Consider the following 17787-nt stretch of genomic DNA (forward strand, 5'->3'; position numbering starts at 1 on the left):
GTTTTGAATAGATAACCCCTAGCATGTGTATTTAAAGATAAGTATCAATACATTGCTTAGCATCTGACACGCGTGCAACAAACCTATTACCCAAAAAGGCAGATTTTTGGCATTCTTAAAAAGCACCTTTATGTCATGGAAAAATCTAGCTAAGCACAATATCTATTGAAGTTTCAAGTGGATTGAAGATTACAGAGGAGGTCTGCATCTGGTCACAGAAAATTTCATTGTGTCTGTGCCCTGATCTTGATGTGAAGATTATTCATCTTGAAAGAGAACTGCAAAATCTCATTGGTAGCAGTTCAAATAAACAACTTTAAAAAAAAGGACCCAACTGTCTAAACAATCAACACGAAGAATGGAGTGAATTTCACACGGATTCAACTACAAGAGGCATTTCCAGCTTCTATTACAAAGGAAAATTCACACCAAGTTACCAGCTCAGCGCTGACCCTGGCTCAGACTGCACAATCCAGAAAAAGACAGGAACTAGGTTCACATTCCATAAAGGGAATTTAAGAGGCTGAATATGGTTAGAACAGGAGCAACACTTAGGGGGCTACAGCTGTACTTAAAAAACTGAATTCCATTAACGGTCATACATCAGGATTTGTGGGACTCAGTGATGGGTACAGTTCTGGAGGCTGGTGATACCCAGCCTTAAGCAATATCCCCAAAAGCTGCACTTGTAAATGCCATGCAGGTTGGGAACAATTGTGTCCCTCTTATTAAAAACACTGGCCATAGTACCCTGGAACAGTCCCTATTCTATAGACTGGCTGACAACTACACCAAGAATGCTCTCTGCATTTTCAGTAAGTCATTCTCTTACATCATCATAAACCTTTTTATGAGAAAGGAGTATAAACCCTAAGATACAGAAATACACCACCCTTTCCACCCTTCTTTCCTTAAGCACAGAAGACTGCACATTTACCTTTTTAATTTTTTTAATATCTGGATCCTCATCTTCCTGGTTGCCTTGATAAGGTCGCATTTTTTCCTTTGTTTTATTCAGCGCTACAATCTGTTAAAAACAAATGTTCATTAAATGTTTCCCCGAGTTAATGAAACCCTTAGTTAGGGAACTGATAGAAAAATATTTTCTCCTTGCTCCAGCCTGTTAAAGCTGAAGAATGACAAGCACACATTTAGTCACAGGGACATGAACACACTTCTCTTCAAACCATCATGGATCTTGGTCCAGGTGGAAGGAGGAACAGAAGAGAGCAGGTTCTCCCCTCAAAATCCAAGTGTGTCTTTTGGGCTTTATCAGTTTCGGATTGATAAAGTTCAGTGAATCAGAGAAGTTTGGAATAGTTCCTAATACTATCAAACCAAAGACTACATGTTGGGGACCAAACTCCTCCAACCCGTAAGCAGGTAGGAAATAAGGCAATTGATGGTTCTGCAAAGCAATGTGGCATCTTAAACCCTCTGACAAAAAAAAAAAAGTAATCCAATCAGCAAACAGTCCCTAATATTTCTAAGAAAAGTATTTATCCAAGGGCTCACAGGGGGACTGTTACATATTAACCTTACTGGGTCCTGCTGTTTTCACAAAATATTACAGAAATATTGAATGTTATTGGAAAGTACACAACAAAATGTTATAATTCACTCAATCCTTGATGGGTCTGGGACACACCTCTGACTTCAGCCTCTCGATTTCCGTGTCCTGGTCCTCCAGCTGGTGCCGGAGCTGGTTGGCCGCGATCTTCTCAGTCTCCACAATCTGCATGAGGTGGATGTACTTCTGCATCAGCACCTCCCGCTCAATCAAGATGTCTGAGTAGCTAAAAGGGAACACGTCCATGTTAGCAAAAATAGGCAAGTACTGTGTTTCATCTCCCTTTATGACATATGGGCAGACAGACATCACACCAGTGATGAGAAACCTGCAAAATTATGTTTGTTTGCCTGAAGATACAATGCATAGGTTGATGATAAACCATCCAAATCAAAACCACCAAATCATCCAAACTTAGAGTGTTTAATATCCTTTTTAGCCACACATGCTACCAATACCCAGTTTTCAGTATCCAGTTACTAAGAGCAAGATAATTGCACTTTTTATGAGCTTCTAATTCTCATGCTAAGCCAAGGAATTCTATAAATCATATTTATTTTATTTATTTATTTTATTTATTTTAAGGGATGTTTTTTCCCATCTTTTGGGAGGACTTGGGGGACCATGTGGCACTTCATCAGAATTCTCTCCATCTGCCAGATCTCTTTATGGAAGAATTCCCATCAAAGCGGTAATTTCAGTGTGCTAAGACATGTGTTATTCTTTAGGTCATTTTAACATAAATAAATGCATTTAATCTAATCAGTAACAGGAACTATGGTATCAGTCTTCTTTTTAGCTCTTGGGCTTTTTCCTGAAAAGGGACAGTATTCCTAGTGCAATCAGGTGCCACAATCATGCCAGAAGGACAGTTCCCAACTTCAGCTAAAGGGGAAACTAGTGCATCTTCATCAGACTGGTCTTGATGCAACAAAATAAACAGACACATCACTGCCTCCTCAGCCGGGTTTCAAGAACCTTGTTCCTCTGAGAGTTAAGTCAATCTACAAGATAAAAGACCAAACTGCACAAAGCACAGCAGAAAGGGGCCCCTAAATCTTTCACAAGGGATCCCTCACTATTTTATATCACATCTTTTTCCATTGTGGAGTTAGCACAGGATTTGACAGATGGAATTTCTGAACTGCATATCTCTCTCTTTTAGATTTTTCCCTTGTTACAGCACTCACAAAGTAATGAACATTTGCTACTAAATACTGTGAGGCTTTTAAAAATGTAATAATGTACATACTCCACAGTTAATATTTTTGGTATATATTTACTTACATTTCAATCAGTATTAGTGTAGTTATACACTGGAGGGGGACAATATTAAACACAGCTATTAAATTCAACACCTAACCTGGAAAGCAAGTTTAGATTTAAAATAATTAGAATAAGCTCCCACAGCTATCATAAAGTAAAAGTTTTTCCTCCTTGAACAGATTATAAAAAGACTAAGAAGTCAATTCTATTGCACTTACTGTTATATTTTGACTACTGCATTAGTAAACAATACATTGGAAAAAGAAGGTTCAGGGCATCTCTTTCAACAAGTAAAACAACATATATAAATAAATCTGTCATGAAGCAATACACTTAACTGTGCAATACCCGGTAAAGAAGTAAGAGACTTAGTTCTTTAAAATTGTTCCATAATACTCTTTTTTGTTTTGCAAGAATTCTGGTTTGGTTTTGGTTTTGTTTTTTTTTCAGAAACCGTAGTACTTAATCTCTTTGCACCCTAAAGGCATTTGCACATTGCAAGAAGTGTCTGAGTTAAAATCATACTTAGCAATAGTTGTTTCACAATGTTATGAAGATAAAAATATATGCAACATATGTGCTAAAATGCCTTCCTTGATTTACACTTAATATAAACAGTCTTTTTTACCTAAAACCAGATCCAGACAGGTAAAAAGTCCTCTTCCTCTGTTTATTCTTTTCAAAGATTTCTTAAATTTTTGCTACCAAATGTTTCCAATACAGAATTTGACAGATTTGGCTTTGCTTTTAATCAAATTGAGGAAAATAGTAGGACAGAATCACAAAGGATGAACTGCTGGCATAAGACTCAAGATACTGATATATACAATGTTTTTCTTCCACTTATTTATTTTCCTCCTTTAGGGAAAGAAACTTCCATCTATATTTTTCATATTCTTTAAAGGCACTAAGCCAGACTTCCACAACCTTGTTTTACTTGGAATGAGAAACTTTGCTATGTAAGGTTGAAGTTTCTGTTCTTTTGATATATACTCAGACTAATTCACTGAGGTGGTGGCTTTGGCTGTCTAAAATGTCAGTCTCAGCCTGGAAACCATACAACATCTCCTTCACTCCCATAATTAGCAGTATGAAGAGGAGTTAATTAGAAAAGCATGTGTACACCTACACTAACTTAGAATAGGGTATCCATCTTCCTTCTCAAAACTGCTACTGGGAAAGAAAAAATCACAGGATTTTGGAAGAAACTTCACACACTTCCAACAGCCCTTTTCATCCATCTCTCTGAACGTGTGAGTAAAGATCATCCTGCCTAAATGTGCCAAACTGAATATCCAGAGTAACCCAAGGGGACATGAATACACATCCATACAAAATTCTTTGTTAAAGAAAATTGTACCAAAGTGTTCAAATGTCAAAGGAACACAAAAACATTTATAAAACAACTTGTAAGCAGCCAGGCTAGATCTGGTTCTCTGGCATGGGTATCATTGAACAGAAAGAAACAACTGTTGCAAACCACAGACTCCATGAACTTGTATTAACATTTTGTTGAGAGAAGCAATTCTACAACATGTAGTAAGACCCAAAGACAGAGTGTCCTCAAACCTGAGATTGTATCTACCCACTACTTTGTAGAGACAGGCTCAAAACAGGTATTTCAAGAACCTTACGCTCTAACTGACCACCACATACCACATGGAGACAGGAAGAAACGAAGAAGGTCCTGAGACAAAACGCTGCATCATTTAGGCCCTGTGAGAGCTGACACGCTCAGAAAATGCAGGAAACCTGGAGAAAATTTAACCAGAGCCTTATTACTAAGGTCTCCCTGTGGTAGCAAGCCAAGCTAAAAGTTCCAGTAGTGTTACCAGGAAATATAATTAATTTTTGTATGGAGTTGAGACCAGAGTTATGGCTCATTGGACCACTCTATGCTAACTGTACGTTGGGTCTGGCCACATCAAATCACCCTTCTGAAATGTAGAATGCACAACCTAATTCCGCTATGTGCAAGTTTCGAGCTGGCTTCCCGCCAAGTCCCCCGAAACTCGACAACGAGGACCCGCCTCCCAGAGAGGGAAAAGAGGAAAAAAAACAAGCAGCCAAAGCTATAGCAAAAATATATATATATATATATATATATATGTTTTACATATGAGACAGATACACAAAAGGAGAATACCACACACCGAGGGGGGGGGGAAGGGGGGAAGGGAAGGGAGAAGGACAAAAAGGGGCAAGGACCGCACAAGTCAAACAACCAGCCGAAGGCAAATTAGCAAAAATCTCACCACTTCCCTTCGAACAGGCAGGATGGCTAGACACGGCCCTTGGCTCTCCCCTCACGGGTGGCAGATAACAGCAGTCACTGTAGGCCTCGGCTCCAGATAAGCCCGACCGAAACAGGGACCCACCGTTCTCGAACCTCGCCGGAAAGGAAGAGAGCGAACTATCTTATCAATGCCTTATTTATACCCTAGGTTACGTAAAGGAATAGCATGGAATACTTCCTTGGTCACCTTCCTAGTTCCTTCCTGGTTACAAGCTGGTTTCCAGGAAGGCCTAGACTGAAACCATCACATGCTATTTATGAAAACCAGACTCTGGCAGTCTGGAAGGCAAGAAACTGCCTACATCTGTCCATACTACCCACCTTCAAGCAGCTAAAGAACTTCTTAATAGAGGAGAAATAGCCTCCAGACAGGTTTTAAAGTGGCACAGTGACAGCCACAGCGAAGATGGAAACAGTAGAAGTTCCAATAGAACTTAAGCACTCCATCCCTATGACTCTTAGCAAGGTGACTTGGGAGAGCACTTGGGGTGCACAAATACTATTGGCCTTTAATGAACTCCTGTGTTATACAGGATTTTTAAGGATACCAGTGGTTGCCACAGTTTATGGGGGAGCATGAGAAGTCCACACCCCAAATGATTTTTACTACATTATCCTTTTAATTGAGATGGGAAAATGTCAGCTGGAATAAAGAGTCTTTGGAAGGATGGACCCAACAACCAGGACACTCAAACCACATCACTGGGAATGGGTTACTCCAGGACTACTTGAGTGTGATGAGGGGAACGCTGTGTTTTCATGTGAGAATGAGAGTGTGCTGAAAGCACATCTCATTAGCCAATGCGTTACCCATCAGACTCAACCCATGCTAAAACCACTTGTTCCAATTGTCCTGGCACTCCATCCAGGAAAATCATCCACAAACAAACTGAAGCAGAATGGCACCTTATGGCATTATGCAAAACTGAGACTGAACTGAAGGGATGAGCAGTTAAGATTCATAGGATCATAGAATGGTTTGGGTTGGAAGGGACCTTAAAGCTCATCCAGTTCCTGCCATGGGCAGGGACACCTTCCCCTATCCCAAGTTGCTCCAAGCCCTGTCCAACTTGGCCTTGGACACTTCTGGGAATGGGGCAGCCACAGCTTCTCTGGGCAACCTGTGCCAGGGTCTCACCAATCTCACAGGGAACAATTTCTTGCCAATACCGAATTTAAATCTCTCCTCTTTCAGTTTAAAACCATTCCCCCTTGTCCTATTGCTATCTCTCTATGTAAAAAGTTGCTCTCCTTTTTCTTAAGCCCTCTTTAGGGGAAGCTTATGAGAGACAGCAATGAGGTTTCCCCAGAGTCCCTGGAAAGGCTCTCCAGTCTTTCAGGCTGAGAAGAGCTAACAACAACAGGGGTGTGAAACTTCTTATGGGACACAGGGAAGAGCATTTTGGGGTTGTACAAGGTTCATTATGGAACTGAAGGCAGGGAAAGGGAGTGCTCAAAGATGTCTGAGGGATAGCAACCTTGGGAAAACACAGAGATAAGGGGTTAAAAGGGTCCAGGACCGGTTACTGGGGCAGACAAAATGTCTTAGACTAGTTCCTAGGGGTCCATAGTGTGCCAGGAAGAGGTTGAGGTGATGTGTGAGTGATGGGGCTTTGTGGGTGCTGGGGGCAGATACTTCGAGAAGCTGGGGAGATAAAGGATGCAGGATCAGCTCCTGGACAGCATGGTTTTATTTACTCCTCGTATGTACTCCTCGCTGTCTTGCTCCCAGCCAACAAGGAACTACAAAATTGGAGTTACTAAATCACCAAGCCTCAGCTAATAAAGTTTCTCTGACAGCAACGCATCAGCTCTGAGCTACCATACTGAGCTTAAACTGCCTGCAAAACACTGTGTGAAATACACACAGTATTAGCAAGCAAAGTGTGCCTACAAATCTGAGAGAAAGCCTCTTTTTTTAACCTTCCTTTGTCTTTAATTCTCAGTTGGAGGGCAGTAGTTCCTCACACACTTTAAACAGTGACCCAGATGAAAGAAGCACTCACATTTTCCTCCCTGCACAGCACCTGTGCTCTCCCACATCACCTGTGCAGTGAACAGGGGTGTGTTGTGTGGATATGCAGTGAACAGACCTGAAGGAGTGAGATGGATTAAAACTAAGCTGGCAAAAAAAAAAAACAAACCATAATTCATTTTCAAATCAGTTTCCCAATTAAGTCTGCACTTATGTTCAAAGAAGGGTGTTCAGTCCCATACCTGGTAAATTTAAGACTTTCAAATAACTTAAGGTAGAAAAGGTTAAAAAATTTAACGAATACTGCATCCATATAGAAAAAAAAAGGCATAAAAAAATCCCCTCAAAACATAGCAGAGTTTATAAGAGCAAGTGAAAAGTATACCTCATTGTATTCTGAGTAAAACAGAATTTTTCTAAGAGAACAAGTTCTGGAACAAAGCCAAAACCAGGACTTCCAGATGCGGTCACTGACAGAGGAATTACGACTTGCCAGGAATAAATCCTCCAGCCCAGAAATGTAACTCAGAAGAAGCAAACCATACTCTGCCACTCTGGATATTACTGAGAAACAAAAATACTGAAAATTTAAATAAAATGGAAAGAGATGAAAAGTAAGGATGGATGTGGAACTGACAATGGGGTCACATTAAAATATACTGGATTGAATATCCCATTTCCAACTCAGAAGCCAATAATCTCTCCCAAACGAGGAGAGGGCACTAAGGACAGACACAATGGGCAACATCATGGTAGAAAATCCTTTAATTGTGTACTTGCATCCAAACAAAACACCTGTTCATCCAGAGTGGAACATAGCGTGCACCGAGATTGTAGCATCCTTTCTGCAACAGTCTGTTTATAACTTGTGAAGTAAATAAAACATGGAATAAATTTTGATGGCTTCAAAGATGTATTAGGCAAAAAAATCATGAAAAGCAGTACAAAATTAGATTTTCTGTATGTCAAACTAGGCAAAGAAAAAACCTCAACTACTTTGTCTCAGCACTACTCAGAGGACAAGACCCTCTGGAAAGCAATTAAATACTTCCCTTTCTCAAATCCTGACATATTCACACAGAACAGGATGCTCCCAGGCCTGTTTTCAATTTAAGGATAGTGGGAATCTTCTCAATGCCTCCTAGAATTTCTAAATAATTTTTAACCTGAGATACTACAAACTGGTACCTCTCAAGGGCTTCATAAAATGTCATTCAGCAATTGAAAACAAACACCTGAGAGAAGGGTCAGAAATGTCTTAGGCTGGGCTCAAATGAACTGGGACACTGAAGAAGTTGCCAAAACTTATTTCATTTGTCAAAAATACAGATAAACTCAAGGAAAAAGGTCTACATCATGATGCAGGCAAAATTTAGTCCCTGAATAAAATCTGTTCTGTTTAATTAAACTGGAAAAAACCCCCCCAACTTACACAGTAGTCTAAAACTTTTATTTTAGCTTCTTTATTTATGTGAAAAAGATCCAACGGTTTAGTAACTGATTGAACAAGTCCAATTTGTTCTGCTACACACAATATTAAGCAAATAAAAGTGGATTCCAATGAAGTAGAAAATCATTAGAGTAAAGAGGTAAACATAGTAGTGGGACTCTCCATTTCTAGCAGCTAAATTTAAGAATTTTTTTCGTCACTTGTTGATATTTTGCTCTTCTTGTTCTAGTACTGTACTAGAACAAGACAAGCCATATCCATGTCCCTGGAAAATTTCCCCAAGAAAATGAGAGACCTCTGCAGAAAAGTTGATTAAGATCCCCCAAATGACACAGAGCCATGAAAATGTGCCTCTCGAGGGTTCCCATAGCTCAATATCATTAGGATGGTTATTTCAGGTATGTACAAATAAAGGGGAAACAGTCAAATAGCAAAAGGGATAGAGATAAAAAAGACTGATCTTAGTTACCTCAAAGACGCATTTGTCCTGCAGTTACAGCTTTCTGATGGAGCTAAAATTCAACCACCCTCACCTTGAACATCACAACTAAGTATTTCTTAGCTACTTCAAGTTCTCAATATTTTCACCCATGTGTTGTTTTAACATTGGCTTGATCTTCTGCCAGGTTATGCCTTGAAAATTCATGTGTGACACATTTATGGACTGAAGTACCAGGAGAAAAATCTTAACCCAGAGTTACGAAGTGTTCTTGCTTATGTATCTTTTACATCAGGCAACAGAAAAGAATCACAGAAATCACAGATCATTTGGGTTGGAAAAGATCTCCAAGGAGTCCAACCTGTGACCAACCCCCAGCTTGTCGCCCAGCCCAGAGCACTGAGTGCCACATCCAGTCGTTCATCGGACACCTCCAGGGATGGGGACTCCAATACCTCCCTGGGCAGCCCCTTTCAATGCCTGACCACCTTTCCAGCAAGAAATTCCTCCTGATGTCCCACCTAAAACTCTCCTGACACAGTTTGAGGCTGTTTCCCTCGTTGCCTGGGAGCAGAGTTCAACACCCACTGGCTCCACCCTCCTGTCAGGGAGTTGCAGAGGGGTTGCAGCAAGTATGAACTCATCCAGCAAAGAGGGAACTGCGGGATCCTGCTTCTCTTCAATGCCATTAACAGAAGACAAAAAGCCATGCTTCTTTCTTCACGTGCTGTCAACCACAGTCCACAAAACAAACTGACCCAGATCCAAGGACAAGGTGGGTCTTCCTCCTCTTTTCCCTCAGCTAGACACACATGCTCTCCTGAGATGCGCCGAGTTCCAAGCCTCAGAGCTGCTCAGGACCTGAAATAATGTGTTCACCAAGACGGATACCATGCAGAAAGTGGTCCACCTGTTACCACAACCCAGCAGGTGCTCTCCTGGAAGAGGACAGTGACCCATTCAGTCAGGTACCAGCACCAAGAAGAGGATGCAGATCTAAAGGCTGGACGACCAGGTGACACAAGACCTGTGGCTCCAGGATCTCATTTCACAAGCTCTAAATTAAAATCTACTAGCTGCTTGTGTTAATTTTTAATGAATATAAAGTGAAATCAGTTCTGTTTACATGGCTCCTGTCCTGAGCAATTCAGAAGCTGCCTGGTTCCTTGTGCGTTACCATGGCACTGCAGATTAGCCGAGGTGACTGTCGATGGGGGGAGGCTGGAAAAAGTGCCTCTGCAAACCATTCCACACACCTTCATTAGATAATTTTCATTTAGATTATACTGTAAACCTTGACCATTTGCCACGCAGACGTTTCCTCAGGCAAACATCACTGCATGGCTGGAAGTCCTACCACGTCCTTTTTTACAAGAACGTGATTCAGGTGATTCAGGACTTCAGTTTTGAAGTCAAAATTCCATTTGTTGGCCTTCAGCATCATAATGGTTTACTTCTTCTTTCTTACATTTATTTCCATATCAGGGTTTTTAAAGAAACACTCATTCATTTGGCATATCATTAATTTTTTCATTCATATGACACATTTGTCTCTAACAAAAGGCTAATCCTAGGGCTTGTTTCTAATAAAATAGTATTCTTCCTGAAATCAATGGAACACAACTGGAATCAACTGGAGCACAATCACTTATAAAAGGTAAAAGACAATGAAATAAACATGAATTATAAACGTGGGTTTTCCTGTAATCCCCCCATGAATTGCAAATAATACACAACTAATGCATCGTAAAATTTATTTCTGTTTGGAGAGTGGACTTAGGTTTTTGAAATTATTATCAATTTATTTGCAATAAAAAGGAAGCAGAGGATTACAAATTGAGTTTCATACCTTGCTTGGTGAATAGCTTCTACCCACTCATCTCCATCAACTTCATCCTCACAACGGAGCTCCAGTGGCTTCTGCCCTTCATGGCCAAAGAGAACAGTAAAGTAATGCTGCAAATTAGAACAGGGGAAAAAAAAGAAGTTCAGAAACTCTTAAATAAAACAGATATATAAAATTAAGGAAAAAAACCCAACACAAACCCAACAACCCACACAGCAAAAGAAAAAAACAGCCACCAGAACATTTTTTTATACTCAGCCCAAAGCACTGTCAGCCCAAGGAAGATGTGTTTTAAGTTTTAGTCATGAAATAGAGATTGAAGTTGAAACTATCCTGAAAATATTGCCCTGTGTATCAAGGTAATAGCTTTCATGATACTTATTGTTAAGTTATTGTTCTTAAGCTTTCACATACAAGACAACAAAATACAATTCCCTAAACAGCTCCTACAGCCAAATACAATAATAGAAATAACAATGGAGTGTCTGTAGCTCCTTCTTGCATTTTTTCACATAAAACTGCACCTGGCTGTATCTTATTCCTCACCTTTCCATAAGAACAAATACCTTTCTCAATCATCACACTCCCAAAACTTCTTTGCCCTTCTTTCAGGCAATCTCACCTATAACTGTCATTGCAACAACTTTTTGTTTTCACAAGAAAATGTTATTCACACAAAAACTGTCATATTCTTTGATGGCGTTTCTTGCATGAAGGGTCTTGCCCAAGGTGTGTTCCACAGAACACGAGATTTCAGAGAAGCTTATGCTTCTTTCAGAATGTACTATTAATAGTATTATCTAGTGAGGAGGGGAGAACCCCCAGTCACCTGCCTTAAATCCCATTTCACAAGGTTGCTTATTTACAACCTTATTTTGCATAGCTTGCATACCAACTTACAGCTGGGTAGCAAAATGAATTCTTCCAACTCAGGTAAAAATAGGTGAGAAAACAGTCTACCTAAACACACATCTGTAATTCCCGCAGGTGCCCTACATGCAACCATTAGTAATCCAGATGTTTCACAGGCAGTGGGACCAGTGAGGGACCTGCCCACACATAAAAACATCTGGTTATTGGGTTTGATGTTATTCAGGAGCTCTTCCAGCTAAACCAGATCTCTCACTTCTCCTCACTACCCAGAACTGCTCAACCACTCTTCCACCTGTGAACAGGGAACCAAGCACAGACACACATGGCAGAGGTTCCTGTCTACGGTCAGCAAATGCCCAACTTGCTCCAGTCAGCCAGCAAGGTGTATAATCTATGCAATCTGCATTCTCACATGCCTTTAGCATGTTTACAACAGTAAAAAACCTGAAGTGATGTCAACAAACACCCTTCTTTCCTGGGGACATCACCTTTACAAAACGCAGCTGTCTCTGAGAACACTGACACGGTCGGTCGGCTCCTTTTTGGGTAATGTGAGTAGGTAAGAGGTCATTCCATAAAGATAAAACTATTCATTTCTGCATGGTATTAATTTGCTAAACATTATTACACATATACAAAACACCTTCCATGCAAAAACCACCAGCACTGCGGGATTGCAGACAGACACAACAGAAACAAGGCCAAATAAGAAGCAGCATTCACATTTAACAGGCTTTAAATAAGGAAGTTCAGATCCACTAAATTTCAGAAATAAAAAAACTCCAGGGCACAGGCGAGGATTAATAAATCAGTAAAAGGACAATCTTATAAAACTGTGAGGTTTTGACAGTGTGTATCACTTACATCTGAATGCCACAAAAAAAACCTTTTAATCAGGTCCATAGAATTCTCCATAGCAGTGAAAGATGAAAACTTTTATAACAATATAGTGCAGTTGAAAATAACCTACAGCACAGTGAAAAGTGCAGCAAGATTACACACAAATGTGCTCTGTTTATAGAGTGGAGTAGTCTATTTAAAAAAAAAGTATATTTAAAGAGAAATCACACTGTTCAGTACTGCATATTATGTAACAAGTTATTTGCATTTCATAAAGCTGCTACATAAAAAATTACAATAAAGACACAAGTGCAGAAAAGCACGGGATTTAATCTCATTGTGTGGGGATTTAAGTTAAAGGGAGAGACAATATTACAGTCCTCCCTACTTTTAAAGTGACATAACTCAGACCCCTTTTGAGCAAGACTTGTGGTGATATCGTTGCAGAATTTAAACTCAGAGGTTTGCAGTAACTATGGTGATAGACAGGCCCTAAACACTTAGTTAGACCAAGAAAATACATAAATTTAAACAAACTTAGGGGGGCTACTACAGCAGGACTCGACTAAGTGGCAATTAAAGGTAAATTATAGAAGACATTTGTTTTCTGAAGCTACTTCTGAAATCATCCAAATCCTTCACCCCCTCAGACACACATTTTGCACTCAAGCATCAGTATAAACTATCACTTCATTTATCCAGAAGCAGTCAGCTCTAGACCAAGCAAAATGTAAGAAAAATATCACAACATGCCTCTGAAAAGAATCTCTAAGTCATCTTTGAATTATTTTTTTTAAATTAACATTGTTCATGTAAAAAATGAGAAAATAAGATGGTATCTGTGAGGCACTATTACATTATCCATTAAATGTTGTATGTGAGTGGGCCCATATATATAATTATATAGAGACAAATATCATTTTAGCACTGCCATTCAATACTAAACCGTGCAGCTTCCACATACAACAGTACAATACAGGTGAAAAACACCCTTCTGCATACACAGTAGTTTCTTGAAGTGGTAACAATAAATATTTAAGAATTATACCACATATTTACATCAACTGCCTTCATCATCATCATTCATCATGTCTGTTGGATTAGCAGGCAGGCACTTGTGTTTCAAGTTCAGGCCATGGTTCAGCTGGACAATTTTGTTGTTGTTTATTCTGAAAATCCCTGGACTCATAGAAGATAAGATGAACATTCTGTATTTTGACATAAAATAGAGGAAGTAATTTCATTTTAAGGTGTCTTTTCAGTATTCAGGTGCACACAAGCAAAATGTTAAGTCTTCATTTGAATAAAAAGATCTTTGGCTGAGTTCTCCAAGGTAAAGCTTGAGGGAAAAAAAGGATGAGGAAAAAATACCTTGCACAGGTATGAAGGCATGACTGCCACTCAAGGAAAGAACAATGAGATTAGGGTTTATCAAAAATATTGTTGTGTATCACTCCTCTGACTTGCATCTGGGGCTAATCAGTTCCTTCCTAAGATGAAAAGGAAAGACTAAGGAATGAGCTGATGGACACCTCTGCTCCAGATACAAGACTGAAGCAAGATTAAGACCCTGAGTGAAAGAAGTCCAGTACCAGAGCACACTAATTGTGACTCTGGGCTCCCCCTGACAGCAGCTCACACTGCAACTCTGCCCTTGTAAAACTGCCCAAATGACGGTAAATTCAAAATAAGACAGCAAAAGCTCTGAAGGGGACATGCCTTCCAAGGGGAAAAACAAGCATTATTCTGGTTTAAAAAAAAATAATCAACCAATCAAACAAACAAATTCCCACCAACAAAAACCATAACAAACAAACACACCAAAAAACCAACCAACCAACAAAAAAAAAACCATGAAGAAACAAAAAAAACCTCAACACAAATGATACATGCCCTGTGACAGAAACACTACTTTTAAGACCACTGAGGAAGAGCCTTCACCAACACAGTCACTCCTAAAACTGAACTTCCTCGCAGCAAAATGATGCTCCCCTTGGACTGTCCAGGCCATCTGCTGTTCATGGAGTGAAAGTCACACTGACACGGGCAGCACTCTCTCCAAGGCACGGGGACAACCCACAGCTCATTCTCCTCCCTCCACCTCACGTGAAACTCCAAAGGACGTCTCTCCTGTCCCTCACCTCCTACCCCCTGATAACTCCGTGTCTGTCCCCTTGGTTACTCCTTTCCATACCCCAGCACCTGTAGAAACCTGACGTGTCTTTTCCATTTGTAAATTAGCGGTGATGCTTTGAACAACTCGTTACTGAAAAACCAGAGGACCAAGAGGACACAGGACTTCCCACGGTGGTGCTGATCCCTGTCACAGTCAGAGTTGCTGCTCCCCTGGACAACACTGCTTGACAATTCTGCTGCAGCTCCTGCCTTCAGCTCCTCCTAAATTTGGTCAGCACCGAATGTCCAGATGGAAAAGCTTACCCTGGAGAAAGGATGCCTGTGTCGACAGTGGTTTTGTTATCTTATCCACCCATCAGCACATATCAACATGTAAATTGTGCTTTGAAGGACACCAAGGTGACAACCAAATTGTGTTGTATTGTGGGCTTGCAAATGATTATACTGTGGTAATAACTACTTGCACCTGAACTGCTCTTCTCTAAACTTTTCTTACTAAACTTAATAAAATTTTAAAATCATATACTATAGAATTACTATTTTTAAAACTTAATTGCAGTGTGACTTCATTAGATGCCATTTCCTGATTTTTCAGTGATTTATTACACACTCCGGTTTTTTTCATTCAAGCCAGGACTTTGAGGGTAAGTTAAAAAGAAAATTCCAAGCATCAGTATTGGTAAGAATGGAAATTTCAGATGCAAAGGAGTGGTGAAAAATTTGTCTGTGTCTTTTGTACCAAGATTGCTACAAAAAAAAATTAAGAGCCTTAACAAAAGCCTGTCTTCAATGTGAGGCATGAGGAACCTTAATTGTTTGACGTTTTTGTTACCTGGTGTTTACAAGGGCACATTACAAACCTTTGATGCTGAAAAAGGTGGCAGAAGTGATTAATTAAAATTTAGGATGACAAGCTAAAAATACTTCTTGACTTCTAAAGACATTTTCATTTCAGAATCTGGAAGCCTGTATGCAATCTGAAGTGTTAGTAAATTACTAGGCAAAAGAGAACAATCACTGCAGCAATTGAAAACCGCTCAATAATCCCAGGAGGAAAAGCAGCAAACTGCATTCTAAATCAAAGCAACTTATGCTACTCAAGGATACATTAACTCATCAAGTTTTCAGATATGTTCTACTGATAGTATTTCACCTAGCTTCTCAAATACAAAACATGACGTATTCTGTATCTCTTACATCCTGGGGAAAGGGAAGGAAACAAAGCGAATATGCTTGGAAGAAGGCAGAATCTCTAGAAGTGAACAAGTACAAAAGGATGAGGGTATCAAGGTGAGGGAAATGTTTGGGAGAGAAGTCAGCAATCACTCATGGAGAAAGACTATTTACAAGAGTATGTAATGATAGGACAAAAGGAAATGGCTTCAAATTGCCAGAGGACAGGGTTAGATGGGATATTAGGGAAGAAATTCTTCCCTGTGAGGGTGGTGAGGCCCTGGCACAGGTTGCCCAAAGAAGCTGTGGTTGCCCCGTCCCTGGAAGTGTCCAAGGCTGGGTTGGATGGAGCTTTGAGAAACATGTGCTAGTGTAAGGTGCCCCTACCCATGGCAGGGGGTGGGACTGAATGGGCTTTAAGGTCTCAATCATTCTGTGATTCTGTGATCACTGGATCAACAGCTTGTTAGTGGGAAGGAGAGTGTTGTACCTTGAGCCAAGGGAGGATAAATGCATGGGCTGGATTTTCCCACATCTTGAGACTTGCTGTGCCACTGCTACTGAGAAGAAATTAGCAGCCTATTGTTCTTAAATTAGCATGAGAATGGAATAATGGCAGGAGTAGCAATTTTTTTAAAAGTTTCCAGGGAGATCTACTGAGCCAATACACCAATTGGTAGAAGCTATAATAAGAGCAGGATTAGTGGACATCAGAATTAACAAGATGTACTTGGGAACAGTCAGAATGGTTTTTGTAAAAGGATGCCATCTCTTCTAAACCCAGAGGAGTTTTCAGAAGGGGTCAACAAGCATTTGGATTTCGACAATGAGGTTTACAAAACGCTTTTGACAGATATTTAGGTAAACACTTAAGTATCTAAGTCTTACAAGAAAAATGTCCCTCCACGCATAAAGAAATAGAAAAAAAACATCTGATCACAAGCTAAGAAACAGAGCTGGAATATTGGAACATCTGTCAGTTCTTACAATGCAATAAGGTCATCAAAGGACTTCCTCAGGGAATTGTGTTGAGGACTGGGACAGGGACTACCAAGGATGACAAAGTTTATTAATTATTCAAGATGGTAATGATGAGAATCTATTAAGAACAACTGCAGACTCAACATGCCCGAGTTACTGGACAGCAAGATGGCAGATGAAATTAATTGTGCACAAATGTAAAGTGACATGTGAGGAAAAACATTCCAAGCTTCACATGTGAAAAGATGGGCTCTGTGCTTGGTACTACCATTCAGGAGTAAGATCCTGGGATAAGTTCTGTGAAAACACCATCCCAATGCTCAGCACATGCCAAAAAATGGCAAATAAGGGTAGAGGGATGACTGGGAAAGAAGCAGAAGAAAGAAAGTGGACAAGGTTATTATGCTATGAAACATCCTGAATACTGGGAGTAGCTTTGGACCTCCCGTCACAGAAAATGCAACATAAATTGGGAAAGCTTCAGGAGATAAAAGTGGCATGGAAAGGCTTCCAAGTGTCCGAACAGGATAAGTCAAAATTTAAGCTAAGACTCTTCTGTGCAAAGAATGGACAAGGGGCAATGGTTTTAAACTGGAGGAGGGTCAATTTAGATTAGTTATAAGAAAGACATTTTTTACTGTGAGGGTAGTGAGGCCATGGTAGAGGTTGCCCAAAGAGGTAGTGGATGTCCCATCCCTGGGAACATTCAAGGTCAGGCTGGATGGGGCTCTGAGTAACCTGATTTAGTTGGGAGATGTCCCAGCTCATTGCAGGGAGGTTTGGACTAAGAAACCTTTAAAAGGTGCCCTTCAACCATTTTATGATTCTGTGAAAGGAATAGCTTTGGGGATACAACATAGGTTTGTAAAATCAGAAAAGGATATGGAATGGATGAATAGGGTTCCACAAGTCTATTTCTCTTCAAATTAGAAAATAATTCTA

At 40.1% G+C, this 17787-nt stretch overlaps 1 protein-coding gene across 4 annotated transcripts in view; it reads right to left on the reverse strand.

Moving 5' to 3' along the window:
* Positions 1-17787, reverse strand: part of RASGRF2 (Ras protein specific guanine nucleotide releasing factor 2) — a 124791-nt gene that overhangs the window by 72519 nt on the left and 34485 nt on the right. For all 4 annotated transcript variants that reach the window (XM_027742699.2, XM_027742698.2, XM_027742697.2 and 1 more), the window contains exons 2-4: positions 10846-10952; positions 1649-1796; positions 938-1027 (exon numbers count right to left, since the gene is read on the reverse strand). In XM_027742699.2, coding sequence (XP_027598500.1) covers positions 938-1027; positions 1649-1796; positions 10846-10952 — 345 coding nt within the window. The remainder of the gene's footprint in view (positions 1-937; positions 1028-1648; positions 1797-10845; positions 10953-17787) is intronic.

The sequence above is a fragment of the Pipra filicauda genome, unplaced genomic scaffold (assembly GCF_003945595.2).
Source record: "Pipra filicauda isolate LSUMZ 115617 unplaced genomic scaffold, ASM394559v2 scaffold256_size1097316_pilon, whole genome shotgun sequence".
NCBI lineage: Eukaryota > Metazoa > Chordata > Aves > Passeriformes > Pipridae > Pipra > Pipra filicauda.